Source organism: Vicia villosa, linkage group LG7 (genome assembly GCF_029867415.1).
Source record: "Vicia villosa cultivar HV-30 ecotype Madison, WI linkage group LG7, Vvil1.0, whole genome shotgun sequence".
NCBI classification, from domain to species: domain Eukaryota; kingdom Viridiplantae; phylum Streptophyta; class Magnoliopsida; order Fabales; family Fabaceae; genus Vicia; species Vicia villosa.
In genome coordinates this window covers 65,857,538-65,884,318 of record NC_081186.1, presented here as the reverse complement: position 1 = coordinate 65,884,318, position 26,781 = coordinate 65,857,538, and the positions used below count along the sequence as shown (strand labels likewise).

Genomic DNA, 26,781 nt, shown 5'->3' with positions numbered 1-26,781 from the left:
TGATCCAACTAGAGGCACAAAAATAGACACGACATATGGTATTGTTAAGATTCAAATGGATCGAAGGTACAGAGAGTACGACTCTTTCATAATGTCACATCTTGTTATGCAAGTTATTATGTTCCTTATCCTTCATTTGTGCCACGTAAGCGAGGGTGGTGTGTTGTAACAAAAACAAAACCATTGGGCCATATGGAAACTGATGATCTAGTGGAAGATCTTGCTTACCAAGTTGATGAAGTTGGACCAATTTGTAATCTCAAGCTTCTCCATAAATAAAATAAAGCTTTTGTTTTGATGAAGTCAACACATATCAAAAAGATGAGCAAAAGAACTATGATGGCATTTGGAGCATTTGCAACTTTTATGAAGATTAACTTTGTGATTGATCTTCAAATATTTGGTAAAAGCTAAAACTGAAACATTGACATTTTAGTGCTCAAAAAATATCTCCTTTATCATACATATGCATTTCCCTATCAAGATATATCATTGCCCTTTTGTTCCAAGTCATTTACATATGTTTTTTACTTTTTAGCTACAGAGTAACCGGTTACCATAAACCAAGTAACCGGTTACCTCAACTCTGCAGTGCCTCTGTTTACATGTTTTTGGCTGTTTCAAGGTGAAGTAACCGGTTACCATAAACCAAGTAACCGGTTACCTGGGAGAAAAATTCAAAATCCAGTAAGTAACGTTACATGGTAACCGGTTACCTCATTTCAAGTAACCGGTTACCACTGAACCAATATGTCTTTCTCAGCATATTTTGAATCCAAACGAAATTATATTTCACATCCATAACCATTGCATTGTTCCATCAAAATGCAACCTTTCTAAAGGGTGTAAAGTCATATATAAATACCATACATATTTATTTTCAAAATTCACCTCTTTCATACAATTTACAAATCTTATTTCAAACAAAGTGTTCATCATTCATAAACTTTCATTGAGAAAAATTTTCTGCATTGCTACATATCATTTCAGAAAAATATTCTCATACAGTCATATACATTGAGCACTAATATATATTTGTGAATTGTTTTACTTGAAAGGGAAGATCAATCAAGTGATTGATTCATTGTATCAAAACTTCTACTCAAATATATTCATTATTATTGACTTGCTATTCAGGATTGTTGAAAGCAAGGGTCTTTGATTAGTGAGAGGATTGTTCTCATAATCAAGATAGTAAATCCAAGAGGATTGTTCTTGGTGGTTGAGATCTTGTTGTCCAGGATTGTTGGAAACAAGTTAGTGAAAAATCCAAGAGGATTGTTCTTGGTGGTTTTGTTAGAAGATTGTAGGAGGAGTCTTGTGTAGGCTTGTACAAAGATCTAACAATAGTAAAATCTCTTTCGTGTTTGAAAGGGGACTGGAGTACTCTCGGATTGTGAGGGGAACCAGTATATATCGTTGTGTTCTTTACTTTTCCGCAATTTACCGCTTTCATCACTATTATCAAGAAAAGAAAAGAACCATTCAAAAACCTTCAAACACTTAACTAGAAAAATAAGTACAAGTATTCTAAAAACCGGATATATCTTTGAAAACCTAATTCACCCCCCCTCTTAGGCGCACTCTTAAACTTACAATTGGTATCAGAGCAAGTTATAGGTAACTTGTTCCTAAAGATCCAGAATGGCTTCCGCAAATCAGAATCCAGTTTTTAGAGATGGTGGTAGTAACAACAAGCCTCCATTATTTTGTGGTGAATACTTTGACTTTTGGAAAATCCAAATGAAGGCTCATTTAGAAGCAAAAGGAGAAGAAGTATGGGAAGCAGTCCAAAATGGTCCCTTTGTTCCTACAACTATCGTCGATGGTGTTGAATCAACAAAGCTTAAAGTTTCATGGAACGATGATGATAGAAGGAAAGTTCTTGCTGACAAAAAGGCGATCAGTCTTCTTCATGGTGCTCTTAGTATGGATGAATTCTTCCGAATATCAACATGTACAACATCAAAGGAAATTTGGGATATTCTTGTAGAAACTCATGAAGGTACCGCTGAAGTTAAAAGATCAAGATTGAATACTTTAAGCCAAGAATACGAATTGTTTAGAATGAAGCCCAGAGAAACTATTCTCGAATTACAAAAACGATTCGTTCATTTGACAAATCACTTGAAGGCACTCGGTAAGACTCTCCCTACCGAAGAACTAAATCTAAAGGTGCTTAGATCTTTAACAAGAGAGTGGCAACCGAAAGTAACGGCGATATCCGAGAAAAAGAATCTATCAAAAATGACTTCTGCAACCTTGTTCGGTAAACTTCAAGAATATGAAACAGAACTCGGAAGACTTGAAACGCATGAAATTCAAATGAAAGATTCAAAAGATATTGCCTTGAAGACAAGAGTCAAGCATCATGATAGCAATCAAGAGGATGAATCCACTAGTGAAGAAGATAATGAGTTTATCAAAAAGTTTGAAAAATTTCTAAGAAAAGAAAAGAAAAAGGAGATCATTAAAGAGGAAGCATCAACAAGGAAGATTAAATGCTTCGAATGTGGAGAAAGAGGACATGTCAAAAGTGAATGCCCTAAACTTGTAAAGAAGGACAAATACTTCAAGAAAAATAAAGATAAAAAATCAAAGAAAGCATATGTAGCATGGGATGACAATGAAATAAGTTCATCTTCAGATGAAGAACATGTGAATCTTGCATTGGTAGCAACACACCATTCTGATGATGAAGACAATGAGGTTAGTAATGAATTTTCTCTTTTTGATAATGATGTTCAAGATGCTATAAATGAATTGTTAAATGAGTGCAAAATTCTCTATAAAACTATCTCATCTCAAAAGAAAATAATATCATCTTTAGAAGAGAAGGTTAAGATAATAGAAGAAAAAGATGACAAAGAAAAAATGATTAGTGTTCAAGAAGATAGTGTTGTATGCAAGAATTGTGAATCATTTTCTTTTGAAATTGTTCAATTAAAGAGAGTCCTTGAAAGGTATGAAAAAGGACAAATTGGGTTGGAAGGTGTCCTTAGGCAACAAAGATTCCCTAATGATAAAAGTGGTCTTGGATATGCAAAGTCTAAACCAAGTACTAGTAAAACTATCTTTGTGAAGGCAGGTGAACAATTCAACAAATTGAGTAAAGCACAAAAGGTTTATCATCATCCTAAAAGGTTTCCTAAAAAGAAACCATATGTTCCTAGATATAAAAGCAATTTTGTTCCTACTTGTTTTTATTGTGGTATTATTGGTCATACACCTAATGCTTGCTATGTTAGAAATTTTAGTGTGGCAAGTGGTCATTATGTGTGGGTTAAGAAAGGAACTAACTATGATGGACCCAAAGCACATTGGGTACCAAATCAAACTTAATTTGTTTTGTAGGTTTGCTTGAGGACCACTTAAAATCTATGGTGTTTTTATCAAGTGGTGGTTCTAAGCATTTGATGGGAGACACAAATCAGTTTTCAGATCTAAAGTTAAAGGCCAAGGGTTTTGTCACTTATGGAGACAACAATAAGGGAAGAATTCTTGGCAAAAGCAAAGTTGGTACACCACCTTTCACATCCATTGAAGATGTTCTTTATGTTGAAAGACTAAAAGCAAATTCTTCTAAATATTAAAGTCAACCTTATGACAAAAACTTCAAAGTTCATCAAAGATGAATGCTTAATAGAAGACGAAGTCACACATGGGATTAAAAACTTAAAGATTCAAAGAGAACTCAACATTTTTTGGATAAGCCTGATGTATGAATTTTCAAATCTTCTAACATGTGAAGTTATCATATAAGGTACATATCACTAACTTTTATCTTTTAAATAATTTCACAATTACATTTGTGAAATCATGTTAGAATATGTCTTTATAAAAAAATATATGGTCAAAAAGTGCATAAACATGCTATTTTTTTTATGTTATATATGATTATATAAAATATTATGTGGTTTTCATCTAGACTCATTGCTACTGTCATTATATTTTTTGCCTTTTTGACTCAGGTAACCGGTTACCATAAGTGAAGTAACCGGTTACCACATCTGTTTTCTCAATTTCTTCGCTGCTGGAAGTGTGATTCAAAATGAAGTAACCGGTTACATGATCCAGAGTAACCGGTTACCCTGTAGCGTAAATGTCTTCCTCGCCAAAATTAATTGCTGAGTCAATGTTTTATTAAATTTCTTTTATTATTGGTTGTCTATTATATTTATTATTGTCAAAATACCATCTCTTCCAACTCAAACTTTATTACCCATTCACTCTTCTCCATCTACCAACATTATCTCCTTTAAAACCCACTTAATCAAAATGATATAAAACCTTATTTTCTCTATCACTCTCAAAATAAGTCATTCCCAAAAGCACTTATTTGAAACCCTAACCCTCAAATCCGAAAATCCATCCTTCTTCCACAAATTCTCAAGCTCTCTTCCATGGCTTCTTCAAAGAGATCAAAGGGGAAAGGAAAAGCTGATGAAGGAACCTCCAACCCAGCTCCTGACACTGATGTTGAGTTTGTTGATCCTCCTCTCAAGACAAGAAGGTTGTTGTTTGCTTTCAGAAATCGCCCTCTCACACCTGCAAAATATGGTAACCTTGCTTCCTTTCCAACCTTAAGCTTTGATTTTCATAGGTTGTTGAACTTTCAAGGAATTAGTAACTTTATAGAAGAATATGGATATGTGTACCCTGATATTGTGAAAGACTTTTATGGAAAGCTGAATGTTACTAGTGATGGTACTGTGTCCACTCTTGTAAAAAATACTGAAATTCTGCTAACACAAGAGGAATTTGGGGCTTGTTTGGGTATTCCATCAACCGGTGTTAGGCTTCGTCAAGGTTTTACTTGTGTTGATCCGGAATTTAGTGAGTATGAGAAATGGGGTTTCTACTATAGCATTAGCCGTGTTTCGGAAGAAGAAATTTTGAGCAAGCAATCGGGTTCCTCTAGGATTCATCTCTACTCCGCTACTCTATCGGTGAGTGATAGGATGTTACATTATCTAATTGCTTACATTCTATTGCCAAAACACTCAAACCACTCACAAATTAGTGATCTTGACTTGCAACTCATTTATGCTATTAAGAAGAAAATCAAGGTAAATTGGGCATATTTGATTATGTTTAACATGTTACGTCAAAAGAACCTTAATGGTGGACTTCCTTATGCTAGACCAATTTCAAGGATCTTTGAACATTGTGAGTTTCCGTTGAGAAGGGAACCTAAAATTGAAATGACCGCAAGAAAGAATGAAATCACAGTTAACGCGGCCAACAAAAATATGGGAATTTTTCAAGATAAAGATGGTATATTCAAGCATTTGGCTCAAGGTTCATCATCTTCACAAGCAGCCCCGGTTCCAAATCCCGTTCCGGATCCACCTTCTGCTCCAGTACCGGAAGAAGGATTTACAAATGAGTTCCTTTATAATCATTTGCTTGGCATGGAAACTCGCTTAAACCAACACATCAACACCCGTTTTGACAACCTTCGCTCTGAATTCCTTACCGCCCTTGCCAACCAAAACCAAGATGATGATGATGAAGAGATGGATGAAGATGACAATTAATAGATTGTTTTATGTCTTGTGTCTTTGCTTAATGTTGTTGCTTAATGTTGTTTTCTTTTAACTTATTCTATTGCTTTAATGTCTTTTATCTCAAGTATTGTGTGTTGTTTAAAAAAAAACTAAGTTATGTTATGTTGAAACTTTATGTGCTCTAATTTGATATGGTAACAAATTGTGTTTTATGACTTATATTCTGTTAGCCTATTATATTGCTCTTAGCATGTGTTAGCTTTTACTTCTTTTCCCCATCCTTTTTGATAATAACAAAGGGGGAGAAGAGGCATGTTTGTTGTCCAAATTTTGCAGCCATACATTAAAAATCATTAATCAAGGGGAGTTAACAAGATAGGGGGAGCATGCTTATTATGGACAAACAAAAGCTCATGCACTACAAAATTTTCAATGGTTGTCATCATCAAAAAGGGGGAGAATGTAATCTCAAGCTTCTCCATAAATAAAATAAAGCTTTTGTTTTGATGAAGTCAACACATATCAAAAAGATGAGCAAAAGAACTATGATGGCATTTGGAGCATTTGCAACTTTTATGAAGATTAACTTTGTGATTGATCTTCAAATATTTGGTAAAAGCTAAAACTGAAACATTGACATTTTAGTGCTCAAAAAATATCTCCTTTATCATACATATGCATTTCCCTATCAAGATATATCATTGCCCTTTTGTTCCAAGTCATTTACATATGTTTTTTACTTTTTAGCTACAGAGTAACCGGTTACCATAAACCAAGTAACCGGTTACCTCAACTCTGCAGTGCCTCTGTTTACATGTTTTTGGCTGTTTCAAGGTGAAGTAACCGGTTACCATAAACCAAGTAACCGGTTACCTGGGAGAAAAATTCAAAATCCAGTAAGTAACGTTACATGGTAACCGGTTACCTCATTTCAAGTAACCGGTTACCACTGAACCAATATGTCTTTCTCAGCATATTTTGAATCCAAACGAAATTATATTTCACATCCATAACCATTGCATTGTTCCATCAAAATGCAACCTTTCTAAAGGGTGTAAAGTCATATATAAATACCATACATATTTATTTTCAAAATTCACCTCTTTCATACAATTTACAAATCTTATTTCAAACAAAGTGTTCATCATTCATAAACTTTCATTGAGAAAAATTTTCTGCATTGCTACATATCATTTCAGAAAAATATTCTCATACAGTCATATACATTGAGCACTAATATATATTTGTGAATTGTTTTACTTGAAAGGGAAGATCAATCAAGTGATTGATTCATTGTATCAAAACTTCTACTCAAATATATTCATTATTATTGACTTGCTATTCAGGATTGTTGAAAGCAAGGGTCTTTGATTAGTGAGAGGATTGTTCTCATAATCAAGATAGTAAATCCAAGAGGATTGTTCTTGGTGGTTGAGATCTTGTTGTCCAGGATTGTTGGAAACAAGTTAGTGAAAAATCCAAGAGGATTGTTCTTGGTGGTTTTGTTAGAAGATTGTAGGAGGAGTCTTGTGTAGGCTTGTACAAAGATCTAACAATAGTAAAATCTCTTTCGTGTTTGAAAGGGGACTGGAGTACTCTCGGATTGTGAGGGGAACCAGTATATATCGTTGTGTTCTTTACTTTTCCGCAATTTACCGCTTTCATCACTATTATCAAGAAAAGAAAAGAACCATTCAAAAACCTTCAAACACTTAACTAGAAAAATAAGTACAAGTATTCTAAAAACCGGATATATCTTTGAAAACCTAATTCACCCCCCCTCTTAGGCGCACTCTTAAACTTACACAATTAATAATGTCATTGCAGTTGAGTAAATTACAAGTTTGTCTGACGCAACAATTGAAAGGTATGAAGTTGATGCTTCTATATTATTAGTTGTAAAATGCTGAATGGTCCATGTATCCTAAACACATTAAATGCAAATTATCATTTCCAATTCAATTGAGTGCTTCACCTTTTCTCACAGAATTAGTTCTCTCTTTTAATTTTTTTGCTAGTCATCATCACTCATTAAGTTTTAGTTCTTACAAAAGGTAGTAGTTTTTTTCTTTTATAACAAACTTACAAAGAGTTTTTTATATTGTTAGATATATACAAAACTATATATTAAAATAAACTATTAATTCATTTATTATATTTGAAAATTAATTAATAAATTCAGATGATAAATTAAATATGAACAAAAATCTTTAACAAAATATATATTGAAATGAATGATAGTTAATTTAAATTTAAATTTAAAATTATCCTTTACAAATTTAACGGGTTAAATTTTTTATTAAAAAAAACACAAAGAAATAGATTAAAAATTTCAATATATTCTTAAAAAAAATTAATGTATTATTTAATTTTACAAAAGTCATTACCGCATTAAAAAGGAAATATATTATGTTGTCAAAAACAGAGAATATGTAATAAATTATTAATCTAAATATTATATTTAAAAACAAACTAATATTATTTAATTAATTATATTTTAGAATTATGTTATCTTTTAATTTATTATTTCTTTTTTCTAAAAATCAAATTAAATTAAAAGTAAATTTAAGATTCCAACAAATTAGAATTTTAAGTTAACTAAAGATCTTAAGTTAGTTTTATATTCATACTTATTCAAAGAATTAATTAAGTTAAATTGAGAGTCACATGAGACTCTAGTATTTTTTAAATAAATAAACAAAAAAATAGTATTAATAACATTGAAACTTATTCAAAGATTTAATTAAGTAAAATTGAGAGTCAAGATAAAACTCTAGTATTTTTTTAAGTAAATAAATAAATTGTTAGAACATGAAATGTTCTGATCATATTTTCTAATTTTGATGATAATTTTAGATATGAATTTTGTATAAGACAATGTGGTACTCTAGTAAATTGCGTTTTCCATTTCAAGAGAAGTACAAAAGAGTATGCATTACATTATCCTTCAGATGCTCTGAACCAGATGTTCTTGATGGCCACATCTGAACATGATCTTGAAGACACCAGAAGATAGTCTTTAAGTTGCCAGATCATGACAAGTAGAAGCAAGTTCTGAAGCTCTAAAGGTATCACGCTCTGAAGAACTTCCAAAGGCTGAAGCGCTGAAGTTCTGATCTGCACCAAACGCTGATCAAAAGCAATACATAAAGTCTGAGTCCAGAAGAAAGCAAATGATGAACAGACTAACTAGACTAGTCTGTGTGTCGGACAAAAGGAACGTTGGAAGTATGGCTACAAAAAGCAAAGTCAGAAGTAGAAGTTATTGCAAGGCTCGAGGTAGTTGACAAAAGAGTGAAACATTAAATGCAACGTTGTACTGTACACGCAAAGCATTAATTGCAGTACTATTCAATGGTCATATTCTCATGCCTATAAAAGGAAGAAGTCAGCAAGGAGAAACGTAAGAAAGCTTACGTCCATTCTTCATATTCTCATCATCTGACTCTGAACCTTTCTCACGCAAACAACTCAAGAACAAAGAAGAAATATTCATCTTCAAGCTCACATACTTTTGTATACTTAGTGAGAATTAGAACTTAAGCTTAAGAGAAAAATCACTTGGTGATTACAAATTTATTAGAAGCAACTTTAATCTCTTGTATTTGATTATATCTTTGTAAACCAAAATTCCTTGAGTGATCAAGTTGTGATCTGTAGACTCAATAAGACTTAGAGGTTGATCTAAGTGGAGAACCATTGTAATCATTTTTTATTAGTGGATTAAATCCTCAGTGGAGGTAAATCACCTGTGAGGGTGGACTGGAGGTAGTTTGAGTTCAAACGAACCAGGGTAAAAATAATTGTGTTCATTATTTTTATCTTCCAAATAGAAACATCCCTTATTCAATCCCCCCTTTCTAAGTGTTTTCACTCCTTCAATTGGCATCAGAGCACCTTGTTTTTAGGTGCAAGCACTTAAAAGTGTTAGACAAAAGATTCAGGAGAAAAACACGCAAATGGCAGCTGCAGTACCACCTCCTAATGAACAGAACAACAATGGTAGTAATGGTTTCAATGGATACAACAGACCACAAGTCTTTGATTGTGAAAATTTTTAATATTGGAAAGATAGGCTAGAGAGATACTTTATATGTCAAGATGGTGACTTATGGGACTTGGTGTTGGATGGTTACAAACACCCAGAAACTGCTAGAGTAAAGATCAGTAGACAAACTATGACTGATGCTCAAAAGAAAGAGTTCAAAAATCATCATAAAGCAAGAACCATATTGATAAATGTTATATCTCATGCTGAGTATGAGAAGATAACTAACAGGGAAACAGCCCATGATATTTTTGAATCCTTGAAAATGACTCATGAAGGGAATGCTCAAGTCAAGGAGACAAAAGCTCTGGCTATCATCCAGAAGTATGAAGCTTTCAAGATGGAAGATGATGAAAACATTGAAGCAATGTTTTCTAGATTATAGACTCTGACAACTGGACTGAGAGTTCTAAACAAAGGATACATTAAAGTTGATCATGTCAAGAAGATAATCAGAAGTTTACCCAGAAGATAGGGACCAATGGTTACAGCTTTCAAGATATCCAAGAATCTGAATGAAGTATCCCTTGAAGAGCTCATAAGTGCTTTAAGAAGTCATGAAATTGAACTTGATGCAAATGAACCTCAAAAGAAAGGTATGTCTATTGCTTTAAAGTCTAATAATAATAAAGAATGTACTCACGCTTTTCATGCTAGAGAAGAAAGATCTGATGACTCAGAATCTGAAGAAGACGATGAGTTATCTCTTATTTCTAGAAGAGTGACTCAACTCTGGAAAAATAAGCAAAGAAGATTTAAAAGCTTCAAGAAACCTGAAAAAGGAGAATCTTCTGGACCCAGAAGATATGGAAAGAAAAACATAGTTTGTTATGAATGCAAAGAACCAGGACACTTCAAGAATGAATGTCCTAGGCTTCAGAGAGAAAAGCCCAAGAAAAGATTTGAGAAGAAGAAAGGAATGATGGCCACTTGGGATGACTGAGATTCCTCTGATCAAGAGTGTGACTCTGAAGATGAGCAAGCGAACATAACATTCATGGAAACTGTGCATGATGAAGTAGAATATGCATCTGACTCAGACTCTGAAGAGGTATTTGAAGGAGTGAAAAACACTTAGAAAGGGGGATTGAATAAGTGTAACTTCTCAAAAATGGTAGATAAAAATAAATAACACAATTATTTTTATCCTGGTTCGTTGTTAACTAAACTACTCCAGTCCACCCCTGACAAGGTGATTTACCTCAACTAAGGATTTAATCCACTAATCAAACTGATTACAATGGTTCTCCACTTAGACACCCACTAAGTCTTCTAGAGTATCCTGATCACAACTTGATCACTCTAGGAAATCCGTTTACAATCAATGTAAAATAAATGATACAAGAGTTTAATTTGCTTCTAAGAAAGTTGTAATCACAAAGCGATATTTCTCTTAAGTTCTAATTCTAAACACTCACTAAAATATTACAAAGTTGTGAGGTTGAAGATGAAGTTCTTCTTAGCTTTTCAGTTTAACAGCGTTTCAATGTATTTGCGCAAGAGTGTTGTTGCTGCTTCTGAATCAGAACTTCTATTTATAGGCGCTGAGAGGAAATGACCGTTGGGAGCATTTAATGCTTTGCGTGAATAGCACAACGCTGCATTTAATGTTTCACACTTTTGTCAACTACCTCGAGCCATGCTTTTGCTGCTTTTATTGACTTTACCTTTTGTAGCTTCTAACGTTCCTTTTGTCAGTCAGAGATTTGACGTTATAGCCTTTTCATCTTGTACTTTCTTCTGGCCTCAATTTTTTTTAGATAACAATGTTTGAATATCAGAGTCTTCAGCTTTGGTGCAGATGCAACTTCTGTCTTTAGACTTTGAAGTGCTTTGAGCGTGATACCATCAGAGCTTCAGAGCTTTTACTTATGACTGCCATCTTCTGATGCTTTCCAGATCATGTTCTAATTCTAAAGGACCATCTTCTGATGTCTTGCCAGACCATGTTCTGATGAAGCCATCCAGAACTTCTGGGTCAATGCTTCTGAACACTGATTTGTGCATACTCTTTTATACTTTTCCTGAAATGGAAAACGTAAAAGATTAGAGTACCATAATGTCTTATGCAAAATTCATACTTAATGTTATCATCAAAACTAAGAATATTGATCAGAATATTTCTTGTTCTAACAATCTCCCCCTTTTTGATGATGACAAAAACATACAAAATTGATATGACTTTGTATCCAAAATATCAGATGAACAAGGACAATACATAGATATAGCATTAAGCATATTTATCAGAGTGTGTGAATATGTCTCCCCTGAGATTAACAATCTCCCCCTGAAATTAATACTAGAAGAATTTATAAATAAAAGACTTCCCTGAGTATTTTTCCATTTCAGTTGAGACTTTCACGTTGAACTTTGAACTTTAGATCATTCAGAGCTTCACTTCAGAGCTTTGAATTTCCCTTTGAGATCACTTGTAATAGAGCTCTATCTTCAGTATTCTATCAGAGCATTAAGAAAGCTTGCTTGTATCAGAGCTTTGTGGCTTCTTGTATTAGAGCATGGCTTCTTTCTGATCTTGCAGCTTCTTGTATGGGAGCAATCAGAGCAAAGTTTGTATCAGAGCACTGACAATTGCTTGTATCAAAGCTTGAAATGTATCAGAGCTGACAATTGAGCCTTAAGCACAACAACTGATATTATAAATCAATTCAATTAGCACGCTTCTCCCCCTTTTGTCATAACATCAAAAATTATAAAAGATTCAGATGAAAGACATAAACAAAATGAAGAGAGAAAAGGTTTCATTGATTAGTCAGAAGGAAGAGTACAAGGCAGATGCAAAAAATAAAGAAAACCAACTAAGACACAAGACACATACTACGAATGGCTAAACTTAGAAGCTAAGGCGTCCAGAAGGTTCTTAATCTCAGAGGTGGCTTCAGCTTGCTTCTTGGAGGTTTCTTCTTGTCTTTGCATCCAAGTTCTTATTTCAGCATTGGTGTCATCTTTCTTGTCTAGACGACTAGCCAAGGTAGCCTGATTCTGTTGGAGTTCCTTCAGATTGTTCATCAGAATAAAAGATGAAGGACCAACACAAGAAGCAAACGAGTTATCTTCTAGGACAGGATGAGCAGCATCAGCTTCGACCATTTAAGCATCTTCCTGATTTTCCTCAACAGGAATGTCTTCAGCATGATACTCTTGAAAAACAGGAATCTCTACTTCTGGATGCTCCATATCAGGATTCTCTTCCAGAGGGTTCTCTCTGAACCAGTTGAACAGCAGCTGAAAATCTCCAGTCAGAACTTTGTATGGATATGGCTTCCAAACAACCAGAGCCAAGGAATTATCAACTTCCATTTCTTTAATGAAAGGCTTCTCTTCTAGAGGCCTCCAGTCAGTGATAGGATGATAATACCTTCCACTGCCAAAATCCAGCAACAGTCCAGCAGGAACAGGAGCGTCAGCAAGACAGTCCTTCGGGAGGTCCAGAAACTCAGCTTGCACTTCCTCGGCAAAAGCTTTCCAGCAGTTACATGATCCAGCTTGGAATCATGAGCAACCTTCAGAACTTCTAACCCTGTCCTGACCTTGTGATTTAATGAATTAAAATGTGCATCAACAGAAGGTTTTGGAGGGTTTATTCTGGGAGGTGAGATTGGAGATTTTGGATTGAGGATGGAAATTGGTTTTTCTGGGTTAAAGAAAGCATAAGGTTGAGGTTCTCTATTAAGCATAAAATACGTGTTTGAAAAGGATGGTTAAAGAGAGGATTCAGCTTCATTGTTAGAGTCTAAGACTATGACAACGGGGTCAGATCATGGATTATTTTGAGGTTTGTATGAGTTCATGAGGCGAATAAAGGAATCAGAAAATGATGATTCTGGTGAGGGGAGGTTGAAGAACACAGCAGTGTCAACAACAGGTTCATAGTTAGAATGTGGGGGAGGTTGAGAGGTGGAGATAATGGCATGAGGAGGAATGACGGTGTTTAAAGGTGTTGGTTCTAGAATTGGTTCAGAAACAGGAGGTTCAGAATCAAGAATAGGCTGTTTGCCTTTAGACTTGGGGAAACAGAAGATGGAGGGTTAGAAATTTTGGTGGTTGGAGGAAGATTTTCTGGGGCTTTTTCTGGTGAATTTTCTGGCGGAGCTTCTGTTGATACATTTTGTGAAATTAAAACAGGAGTAGAAACAGGCTCAGAAATAACAATACCTGAAGATTTTTACTTCTTCTGAGGCTTGGAAGATCCATCACCAATAGTCTTCCTCTTTTTCTCCTTCTATTCTTCCTTCTTTTCTTCCTTCTTCTCTTTTCCTTTTTCTTGATTCTCTTCTTGAACTTTTGGCAGTTCTTTATTCTCTTTCTTTTTCTTCATTTCTTTCCTTCCTTCTGGGTGTTCTTTCTTTCTTTTCTTCTTCTTTTTCTGTTCCTCTGTTTCTGGTATTAGATCAACTATAGTGAAAAGCTGTCGGTTGCTTATCCACACAGGATCATACGCAGAACCTTGTTCTTTACAGAGTTTCAGATAGCTGACAACAATGTTTGGATGCTCATTTTTTAAAAACAATTCAAAATCAGCCAGAGCAGGAGACTTTTTGGTCAAGATTGCATGATCCACGCTGGGAGTAGAAGCAATTGTCTCAATCAGATCCATCTTTGTCAAAGTGTGGGCATTCAAGGAACTTCCACACATTGCAAAAGGATCTTTAATAAATCCAGCCTTTTCCAGATCACCAACTAATCTAGTATGGACCAGAAGATCTGTGATTATCCTTCCAAAAGGAATGATGTTCCTTTTGTACTTGGTAGACTTCATTTTGGCTTCCTCCCTAGAGTCTTTCACATGATTCCACATGTGGTTGAAAATGATGTAAGGAAGATCCACTTTCTCTTGTTTACCAATACAATACAAAATGTATTATTGGTCCTTGTTCACATAGTTAGAAGAAACAGTTGCCTTTCTATGGTAGATGCAACCCAGAAGGATCTTCGCTCAAACTCTGTAGGAATCCTTCAATTCCTTGATGATTGTAGACTCTTTTCCAGCTTTGAAGATTTCTGTATAAACAGCATCCTAGTCCGTTCTTCCAATGATTGCTCCAGAAACACCTTCAACATTTTCCAGACCAAACAATCTTCTGAGAAGATTTTCTGTGATGGATATTTCATCGCCATGAACAAACGACAGAATTGCTTTTGGCATGATTGTAGCATGAACCCAAAACACTTTAACTAAATCTAGGTAGACTGGTCCACACAAACGATAGAAGAATGCTTCCCAACCTTGAAATTTCATGTCTTCCGTCAGATGAATGTCATGTTTTTCCAGATTATCAAAATCGACCATCAATTCAGCGATAACTTCTAATTCGTTCAAAGGAATCAGACAGGTTTTCTGAGGAATATTTTGTTGTTGCTGATGATCTTGTTCTTGTTGTTGAGAAGACGAACCAACTTGTTTCTTGTTTGAAGAATCCATTGAAGACTGCTTGAGATTAAGTGGTTTCTTAACTTTAGGGTTTTTGAAAAGAGATAAGAAGAGACATAAATGCATAAACGAAGATGATGTATGTGTGAAAAAAGTGTAAAATGAATATGATTTATGTTTAAATAGACACAGACGTGAAAACAAAATGCAATGAAATTCTGAATGAGAGCAGTTACAGAATGCAGAGAATCAGTCACATTTAATGTTTGAGAGATGTTAGTGGAGATAACATGAGATTTGAAAAGATTTGCACAGTTACCTAGGGCGGTGTCTCATCAACTGCACGCATGCTTGTCCCTTCAGAATGAACACGTGGTCATCATCTGGAATAGCTAGTGACAACTGTTTTGCTTTAACAGAAGTTCTGTATCATTCTTAGATATATGAAACGTTAGAAATAACACAATCAGAGTATCTAAATGATCATACATAACCAGAACCTCTAATAAGAAAATAAATAAGCATTTCAAACTAACCCATATATCAGATCTTCTCATTATCTTCATTCTGGGCATAAGTCCATACTGATGTTCTTCAGAATGAACTTAAACCTATCTTCAGCAAGGGGTTTTGTAAAGATATCAGCCCACTGATGTTCTGTATCAACAAAGTTTAAAGAAAGAACACCCTTTTGAACATAGTCCCTAATAAAGTGATGTTTAATCTCTATATGTTTAGCCTTAGAATGTAAAATAGGATTCTTAGATAAACAGATAGCAAAAGTATTATCACAAAATATAGGAATGTTACTCTCATATATCTGATAGTCTTCTAGCTGACTTTTCCATCCAGAGCATCTGTGTACTACATCCAGCAGCAGCTACGTATTCTACTTTTGTGGTTGATAATGCTATTGTGGCTTGCTTCTTGCTGTACCAGGAGATCAGATTACTTCCCAGAAACTGACAGCTTCCAGAAGTACTTTTCCTTTCAATTCTATCTCCTGCGTAATCAGCATCACAATATCCTACTAAGTTGTATTCTTTAGATCTTCTGTAGACTAAACCAACATTAGTAGTACCTTTCAAATACCTAAGAATTCTCTTAACAGTAGTTAAGTGAGATTCTCTAGGATCTTATTGGAATCTAGCATACAAGAATACATTGAATAAAATATCAGGCCTGGAAGCAGTTAGATATAGAAGAGATCCTATCATACCCCTATAGATCTTCTAATCTACCTTCTTGCTTACCTCATCCTTACCTAATACACACGATGGATGCATTGGAGTCTTTGCTTCTTTGCTTTCAGGCAAATTAAACTTTTTCAGAAGTTTGTTGACATACTTAGTCTGATGAATATAAGTTCCTGAAGAAGTTTGATTGATCTGAATGCCTAGTAAGTACTTGAGTTCTCCCATCATGCTCATCTCAAATTCTGCCTGCATAGACTTAGAAAACTCCTTTCCAAGTGTAGCATTAGATGTTCCAAATATAATATCATCAACATAAATTTGACAAATTAAAATATCCTTTTTAAAGGTTTTACAAAAGAGAGTTGTGTCCACTTTTCCTCTTGTGAAACCATTATCCAGAAGGAAAGAACTTAATCTTTCATACCAAGCTCTAGGAGCTTGCTTCAATCCGTATAATGATTTCTTTAACTTAAAAACATGTTCTAGAGACTTAGAGTCTTCAAAACAAGGAGGTTGATGGACATAAACTTCTTCATCTATATAACCATTTAAGAAGGCACTCTTAACATCTATCTAATACAGAGTGATGTTATTCTGAGTGGCAAATGAGATTAATAAACGAATAGATTCTAACATGGCCACTGGTGCAAAGGTTTCTGTATAGTCAATACCTTCTTGCTGACTATAGCCCTGAGCAGCCAGTCTGGCTTTGTTTCTGATGACTTCACCTTTCTCATTCAGCTTGTTTCTAAAGACCCATTTTGTTCCAATGATGTTAAAAACTTTAGGTCTTGGAACCAGATCCAAAAATTCATTCCTTGTAAACTGATTTAACTCTTCTTGCATGGAAATTATCCAGTCAGCATCTTCCAGAGCTTGATCAATAGAAGCTGGCTCAATCAAAGATACTAAACCAAATTGACATTCTGCATTGTTCTTCAGAAATGCTCTTGTTCTGATGGGATCATCTTTCTTTCCAATGATAACATCTTCTGGATGAGCAGAGTTGAGTCTAGAAGATCTTCTACGTGTTGGCTCTTAAGATATTCTGAGATTCTCTAAATACGCTGCAACTTGATCTTCGGATACATCCTTACTTTTGGGTTCTTCATGATCTGAGTTAGAGATATTTATATCTGCAAAATTCTCAAACTGCTTTGGCTTTTCATTGCCAAGCTTATCATCAAATCTGATATTGATTGATTCTTTAACTACCAGAGTTTCAGTATTGTGTACTCTGTAGCCTTTTGAGCGTTCAGAATATCCAAGTAGAAAACACTTCTGAGCTTTAGAATCAAACTTGTTCAAATGGTCTTTAGTATTCAGAATATAGCATACTGTAGCAACCTGCCTAAAAAATTAACTTAGAGAGTCGCCACCTATTCTGAAGGGCGAATAGGAAACCCTATGCAGTTTAGAGATCGGGGTAAGATACTATATTCGGGTCGAGGGAAGGTGTTAGGCACCCTCAACCCTTTCCTATTGGCTTTGAATCTAAGGCAAAGGTTTGATGGCTAAGAGTATTAAGGTAAGGTTTATGCTAAAGAATTGAATAAGGGGAAAATTGAGATTTTAGGGTGGGGGACTCGCCTTGTTGCCAAGTGCCTACGTATCTCCTTATGGAGAATCAGAGTCAACGTAGTTCGGGGGACGGGTTGTACGCCCTCAAGGTTTGATTTGAATGGTTTGAAGGTTTTTTGAATGGCCTATCGTAGTTTTGAATAAGGATGAAAATCCGTAGTTTGTTTTGACGTGTTTTGATTATTTTAGATTTGGGCGTACAACCCTGATTTGACACAATTAACCGCCATGATCAATGGGTTTGATCACCATAGTCAAGAGATTAGGGATTTTGTACCATTACCAATTCAAATCGATTGATTCGATTATCACTAATAACGGGTTATTGTATTTTATTATTTTTTATGCATTTATTTTGTATTGTTACTCCTCATAATCGATTAATACGATTACAAATAATAACAAATTGATAAGGTATGCTAATCATCATAACCAATAAGATGGTTAAAACCATTTAGCAAAATAATGAGTATTTTAATTTATAGGATTTGATTAATTAAATTAATTGATTATTAACCATCGCGACCAACGGATTTAGTCGGAACGAATAATAAATTGAATCCTAGTATTTTGGCCACTGGCCAATGGGATTGGGTGAACCCTAATATGTGGGTAACTTTTATAGGGTTTGTTGTGATTAAAATTAATTAAATTAATTAAATCAAATAATCGAAACACTCGGGAAAAATCCTAATTCTTAATAATGGCCCTAATCCTAATTTGCATCCTAATCCTAATTTAGTCTCTAATCCAAATTAAATAAATAATTTAATAATAATTTAAACATAATTTATATTTGTCCTAAACACTAAAAATAGAAAAAAGAAAAAAAGAAATATATGAAAAACCTGGTTTGAATCCTGTGTTGATTAGCCTTGAAGGTGCATGATAAACCTCCAGCCTTGCATGCGTTAGATGTGGATTATTGGAGATCCAGGGCTATAAGCCGAGGGTGCACCGGAGAGATTCCTTGACATCCCATACCAGATTTCTGATCCAACACAAAGTGAAAATAGTTGAAAAATAAATTTGTCACCAGCAAGGGTCGAACCCACGCTGTGACCTGCCATTTGCGTGTGTTTCCACTAGGCTGAAATGCTGCATTTGTTTAATAATTAACTTCAAAACAACAAAAAGGAAATAAAGAAACACATAGGGAATTCAACTCAAACAGTCAACGTGGACCAGGGGTGCCATCGCACGCAGCCAATCAGAGCAAGGGGAGATCCTTTGAAACATTAACTAGCCCACAAGGGCCTGCCACGCGCGCCAGGAGAGAGAACCCCCATCGGTTGCCCAATCAAAACCGAGCACCTGCGGTCCACCATTCATAATTACTGTTCATCTTCTCCTTCATCCTTTCCTGCGGAATCTGTCGCAGAAATTGCTACGCATTTTCTTGCGATTTTTCCCATGCATCCATCTTCTTCATACCTGCAATTCCAAACCCACCATTATCAACATCAACCAGTCTTACCTCATGCCCAGATCCACTAACCATGATGTTTTGAATTCGATGGTGGTGGTCTTGAGGTCTGAAACCTTGGCAAGCGTGAGGACGAAAGCTTCATCTCTATTTGCCCTAATAATGGTGATTGATCACCCCTGCGCCAAAACTCATAACCTAACGTTCTAAAACGATCTAAACATTAGTATGAATGAATATATGTGCATCACATTCGTTTAGTTTGCGAGAAGTAGAAGTTTGAGATCACAGAACGTTTTACCAACTTGGTGCGTTTGAAGGGGTGAGTTTTGAGACGCCCTGGGAACATGTGAGGCCTGGGACTGATTGTTAGGAGTCTCCTGGACAGATTATAACGTGAGGAGTGCTTTCATACTTGCAGAGAAGGGCTGCCACGGTTTCACCTTAATTCTTACATATTTTTATTGAAACCCTAGCCTCCTCCACCCTTTTTTCGTCCCCCTTTGTATGCTGAGTATTTTTTGAATATATATGAGTGTCTTTAGGGTTTAATATGGGCTTGGTCCTCTTCTTTCGAATCCCTTGGAATTTTGCATGAGTATTCATGACATTTTTCTTCTAATTTTGGCTAAAACACCTCCCCCCATGCATGAACGAAATTTGGCCTTTCTTAAGGTATTGTTTGGGCCCTTAGGTGATTAAAACAAGATTCACATAAATTAATCCATTCATTTTGATATTTTTTATAAGTTTATTTGATATTTAAATGAACAAAAAATTCAAATAAATAGTAAATAAAATTATAAAAGGATGGATATGGATTTAGAGGTCTCCTATAAAGTCATGACCATGTTTGAAGTGGAAATCTTAGGCCCATTACTCAAGAAATTCAAAATTCTTCACTTAGGGTTTTATGCACATCTTAAAAATCGCCCAACTTCTAAACCATGTATCTCTTTTGTTATTTACCCTATGACCATGTCCAAATACTTTTTTTTTGGAAAGTTCAAAGAGTCCTTTGAAACCTCCTTTTGGTTCCACCTCAATTGGATCTTCCATGCTCAAGTTATGAGCTTTGACCTAAAAGGTATTTCTTGTTGACCTTTTTTTTTGGAGGACCTCTAATCTCTTGTACCTTTCAGATGAAATGAGATGGGCAAATTTCGGGGTATGACAGCTGCCCCTGTTCAATCTTCTTAAACCTGAAGAATCAGATAGACACGTCTGCCTATCGTGATCTAAAGGTAGAAGATGATTGGACACTAAAATGCCCTGAAATTTGCGTCTGTTGGAAAAAATTCCATGGGAGATGGGCTTAAAGATGCCACCCAAGGTAAATACCCCTCTCTTTTGAAGAATGTGAAGCAGATGATTTCAAAAGGAACCACTTGCTTTGACTGTAGCATGGCCTGAAAAGGCACTTTTTATGCAATGTGATGATGCATGTAATGGACGATGCAGTGAGCCTCTCAAAATAAATGAGAGTGATGTATGCATATGCATTATGTATGAATGAAGTATGTTAGTTGAATGATGCCTGATTGTCAGTTACGTTAATCGAAGTATGTTAGTAATTCTGAAAAGAAAGATAGCACCTTTGATTGTTTGTTGAAGTTTTGGAGAATATCACTGCCGAGGGACTAACGCGATAAACCCAGTTGAGGAATCGTTTGAAAAATCTTGTATGCCTGGAAAAGCTCCTAGAAAGGATGGAATACGTCTTGAAGAAGACTTCCTGGAAAGGTTCCTGAAAAGGAATAGCGAGGACCTTCTGTTGGTTGTGTAATTGGCTTGCTATGGTCAGCAAGCTTCCGCAGTTTGTGAACCCCCACTTACTATAGTTCTAGTAAGTTTCCGTAGTTTGTGAACCCCCACTTACTATAGTTCTAGTAAGTTTCCGTAGTTTGTGGACCCCAATAGGATTGCTTGCTATAGTTCTAGCAAGTTCACCTGCACCAACAGGGTTATCTGCGAATATTATCGCAGAATTTACCTGTGTCACCAACAGGGTTATTCGCGAGTGTTATCGCGAAATTTACCTATGTCACCAGGGTTATCTGCGAGTGTTATCGCAGATTTTACCTGTACCACCAATAGGGTTATCCGCGAGTGTTATCGCGGAATTTACCTATGTCACCAGGGTTATCTGCGAGTGTTATCGCAGAATTTACCTGTACCACCAATAGGGTTATTCGCGAGTGTTATCGCGAAATTTACCTATGTCACCAGGGTTATCTGCGAGTGTTATCGCAGAATTTACCTGTACCACCAGTAGGGTTATTCGCGAGTGTTGTCGCGAAATTTACCTATGTCACCAGGGTTATCTGCGAGTGTTATCGCAGAATTTACCTGTACCACCAATAGGGTTATCCGCGAGTGTTATCGCGAAATTTACCTATGTAGAATTTTGTTTTGTAAATGCGTATGCATCATGCTTATGTGTTATGCACATGCCCCTGCTGTTTGTATAATGCGTATGTGTGAATGCTTACACATGCATATGTTGTATGTATACTGATGAATGTATGCAATGATGATGCAATCCCATGATTTTATCTCCTCAAACCCATTGAACTTGTTTATTCCATGCTTGCACTTATACCCTGACTATGCTTATGCTGGCTTTGTAATGTTTATGTATGCTTATGCTTATGCGTATGTTTGGTTGACATAATGAGTGGAACGAAGTAATGTCTTCTGTAAGATTACCTGAAAAGGTCTTTTTGGAATGGAAGTGAATGTTTGTCTTAAAGAAGACTATCTGAAATGATTTATCGAAATGGTAGCAATTTTTCTTAGAGAAAACCACCTGTAAAGGCTCTTAGAGTAGATAGAAATTTGTCTTAAAGAAGATCGCCTGAAAAAGTTCTTAGCAAGGAATGAAGAATGTCTTTAAAGACGACTACCTGAAAAGGAACTTAGAAAAGGGATGCCTTTGAAGAAGACTGCCTGAAAAGGTACTCAGAAAATGAATGTCTTAAAGAAGACCACCTGAAGAGGTTCCTGAAAAGAATGACAAATTGTCTTAAAGAAGACTACCTAAAAAGGTACTTAGGAAAAGAATGTCCTGAAGAAGACTACCCAAAAAGGTTCTTTGGGAATGACGATGATTGTCTTAAAGAAGACTGCCTAGAAAGGTTTTTAGAAAAGAATGTCTTGAAAAAGACTACCTAAGGAGGTTCTTGGAAATGGTGATCATTCGTCTTGAATAAGACTGTTTGAGGAAACTCCTAGAAAGGATCGTGAGATTTGTCTTAAAGAAGACTACATAAAAAGTTACGGTGTAATGTATCAACCAATGTATGTAATGCATGACTTGTATGTATTCGTATGATGCTCCAATGGTAGGTTACTAATAACCAAAGCGTATATAGTTCGCTGGAGTTGTAAGTTTGTTTGATAAGGTGAGATGTGATGCTAGTGCAATTTCCCAATACCCGCTTTGTTTGAACTTTGAAAATCGTAGTTAGGAGAAATATTTGATCGAGGTTGTAAAGTGCGAGAACGCCTTTATCTTATGATGTGCATCTTATCGATTTGATATCCATTGCCCCAATATTTTTGTGGAAAAAGACGCTTGTGAGGGAAGTGCCTCAGGAAATAGCCTTGTCATATGCTTCGACGTTTAGATTGAAGGGTGTGCCCCTGATCTCCAGGTTATGGAAGGTTATCCATGGTGTTCTATCCTTTGAATTTGAATTCTTCCCATATTTGACATGCCCCTGTTTGAGATTGTTTCGAGATGTGACCTAGTCGATTGAACCTTAGGAAGAATGCCCCTAGTAAATAGGATCTTTGATTGTATGCCCCTGCGATCCTTAAAAGTTTGCCCCTGTTTAGGAGAACCCCCTAGATGTGGTTCCCCCGACTCCAGGGTCTTTATTAGAAATGATCACCTTTGATTAACCCATTTCGAGATTTCCTCGATGCTAAGTGTATACTCGTAGATGGTGTTGTACCTTTTGAGAAGTAGCTCCAATGGAATGCGTATGCAAGTTTTGAAATCGAAGTCCGTTATGAATTAGGACTGGATGGTTTTGGAAAGAATGCTTGAAGAAGCACATTGGTTAGAGATAGTTTTAACAAACATAGGAGTCAGTATAACAAATCCTGCTTAACATGCTTTCATGGTTAACCTTGCCTCAATTAGGACTTTTAAATGTTGTAACTTGGCCTGGTTCATGTTTTAAGAAACAATGGATATAAGGCTCAAAATTTATTTAACCCAACCCTTTCTCCTTGATGTTCTCCAGATCCTAAAATTCGCCTAATTCAATGAATGCGCTTTGTTTGTAGGAGAATCGTTTTTTTTTTTGATGTTTAAGCAAAAGCCTTAGTAGAGATCCAAGCATTGATGATTTAGCAGTCACAAGTTTATCCTTTGTATTTCACCTTTGTTTTTTATCCCTTATTTTTGCATGAACCAACTCTTTTGAGTTTGGTCCATCGGGATGCCCTCATTTTTGCCTAAGTCATTTTTGTTTTCTTTCATGGAATTTTTGTTTTGACTTAGCGGGCATTTTTCTTTTGAAAGCTCCTTTTGAGATATTGATTTTTTGGATATTGAATACTGTGACTGCCATGTCGATTTTGATTTGTAAGCTTCGCCTTTGATACTTCCTCGATCTTGAATGATGTAATGAGGAAGAAGATTGTTGTGAATGTTATCTCCATTACTTCCTCAATCTTTGATGAATGCGAGGAAGAAAATATGCTTGAACCTTTGCTTTGCTTGATCCTTTGCTTGGATTGAGTGATTCTCTTGACAACCAAAATACACCATTGAATTAATTGAAATCTACCCTGCCCCTGGTTGAAATCAAGGTTTATTTAAAAAGTAGAAGAAAACTCCAACTCCTGGCTCGAGGGGGTGACGAGGGATTAACATCCTTATATCTCCACTGTTTGGGAGTGGAAACAATGCCTGTACATCCTCGGCTCGGTCTTACCTTGAAAGCATATATTTAGCTGGACTTAGTTTTTGTATTCGTCATTCTCCCTCAAGTTTGTTAATAACCCTAAAAATAGAAGTGTGTGACTGGAAAGTCATGGTAGTGAGTGAATGAATTGACTCCAAAACCTGCATGGTTGTCCCATTGGAATTACTAATCCGAAGGTACAACTTTTATCTTGAGTAACACTTAGCGGTCGTAAGGGTTGAAATTGTGAGCACGGTAAACACCTATTGATCCTAGGGATAATCTCCTTTGTAGATCCACTGACCTTATTTCACTCCTTAGATTCTTAAACTTGTAGAAGTGAGGGCAACCTCGAATTTTCTTTGGACATGTCAAACCTGGCGGGAATAAATCGTTAGCGTTGGGTTTTCGTCGTATCGGAACTTCATGAGTTTCCTTTGACTGAACCTCTTTTGCTTTTCCTAAGGATAGTATCACCTATGACCCCTTTTTCTTGGTGTGGGGCTGACATATGTCGCATTCCCTCCATTGTAGTCATGCACCTTTGCTCAGGGTATTGCCCCAATTGGACTGACCCTTACCCCAGGTTATCGTAGAGCGTCCGTGTAAGTTTGTTATGTTCGTAGATGAACCCCTTATGATTAGATACATCTTGAGTGTGTCTATGAGGGAACTCTTTGTTGAACTAATCCTTGCTCGATGACAACCTTTATTGTATTTATAATTCTGTTATGACAATGCATGGACATGCGGCTAGCATGGTGAAAGACATCCTATTTTCTTTAGCAAGACTAAGATCTTTTATTCTCCTTGCTCCATAGTCTACGATCCTTTGATTTTTTTTTGAAGTTTCGGGAAACCGGCTAGCATGGTAAGTGTGGATGCGGACGAAGATGCAAATGTACATGCATGAATGCATGAAAATGCAAATGTACGCGTATGCGAGAGACTCCTTATATTGTAACTCCGTGTATGCAATGCAGACGAGTAACATATGATCCTAGGGATAGCCTTAGAGGCGACATTAGATCCTCTTGGAATCTTTGCAGGATAAATGTTATGACACGCCAATGGAAATCCTTTGGATTCGAGAGTATGCAGAAGATAGCGGCTAGTGACCGTTCAAGACAGTCACTAAATCTCATGGCCATCGAGAAGCCAATTGACGTGTACCAATGAATTTGTCCCTCGTGGGAAGGTTCTCTATGCGGAACACAACCTATCTAAGGACGATATGGACGAAGAGAAATCCCTACAGGCTAGGGATGTGATGTGTAAATGGAGATCCAAACCCTAAAAGTTAGAGGGTGCGCGGGAATAAGCATGGAGTGACCGTTCAGGACAGTCACTAGATTTCATAGCCATCGAGAGGCCAATCGAACGCATGCTAGTGAAGTTGTCCTTCGGGGAAGGACGCGTCATTGTGGAAACACGTGGATGTAACAGAAAATCCCTGTATGCTAGGGAGTACGTAGTAGCAAGCACGGGGTGACCGTTCACGACAATCACCGAATCGCATGACCATCGAGAGGCCAATTGACGTGCGTTAATGGAAATGTCCTTCGTGGGAAGGACGCGTAGTTGTAAGAATACAAGGATATAAAAATAAAATCCCTACAGGCTAGGGGATGCATAGATGGTGATGTCCTTCGTGGGAAAGACATGGTCTTTAGAAATTAGAGTCCCTACAGGCTAGGGACCACGTACGGATACTTGCAAAAACGAAGCGCATGGATATCCAAAGCAAATAAATTGCAAACATATAATAAGCACATGAGCACGAAAGTCCTAGGTTCATAGGTTCGACGTAGGGGGCTCTAGGGAGCCAACCTTTTTATGGGAGTGTTCTAGAAGGTCTCATGGGGTCGTTCGTAGCCTCCGAGACTTTTTGTCTCTTCGGATTTTAGAACAACTCATTTTATCCATGAGGTTCGAATTTTTGGGGTAGGTTCTCGGAGAGATCAGCCAAGTATCCAGTCCTGCCCTCAACAAAGTCAAGCCTCGTTTTGGACATTTCCGAATACTCAACCCACTCCGAGTGGAGTTATCAATGAGACTCGTAGGAGATTCATACTCCCCTATTGATCTCAAAGTTAACTCCCACACTTAGGTTTAACAACAATTTATATTATCCAGAAGATGCAATAAGAATAGCAAATATTCACATAAAAAGAAATATTTAACTAAATTGCTATAAATAAATGAACCTTAAAATAAGTAAATATATAAATAAATAAATTTAAATATTTAAACTAACCTTGAAATCCAGCCGCTTATAATTTCAAAAAATATAGCGAAACAGCAATTAAATAAATATTTAAATTACTGTAAAAACGTTGCGGTAATTTAAGGCTGTGAATAAATAAATAAAATTAAAATTAAATATAAAAAACTAACCTCACAATTCGGCTGCTTATAGTTTAGAGAATGCATTAAAGCAGCAATTATTTAAATAAATATATATTTATTTAACTAACGTAAATAGTTGGAAAAAATAAATAAAAATTTAAATATTTACAAAAATAAATAAACCCTAAAATGGCTAATTAGCCAAACCCTAAAAAGAATTCGCCAAAAACCTAAATAGTTCGCCACAAACCTAAACCCTACCAAAACCTATAGGAGTATAGTAATTCACCATTAAGTGTTTCCCCAGCAGAGTCGCCAGCTGTAGCAACCTGCCTAAAAAATTAACTTAGAGAGTCGCCACCT

The 26,781-nt window shown here is 36.0% G+C and overlaps 1 protein-coding gene across 1 annotated transcript; it reads right to left on the bottom strand.

Annotated features, from left to right (window-relative positions):
* Positions 1–13,798: 13,798 nt before the first annotated feature.
* LOC131619232 (nucleolar protein 58-like) lies at positions 13,799–14,374 on the bottom strand. The gene has a single exon (XM_058890353.1). The coding sequence runs from the start codon at positions 14,372–14,374 to the stop codon at positions 13,799–13,801; it is 576 nt and encodes a 191-aa protein (XP_058746336.1).
* Between the last annotated feature and the right edge of the window lie 12,407 nt (positions 14,375–26,781).

Coding starts and splice junctions, on each gene's coding strand:
- LOC131619232 (XM_058890353.1), bottom strand. CDS start 14,374: ATGTGGAATCATGTGAAAGACTCTAGGGAGGAAGCCAAAATGAAGTCT.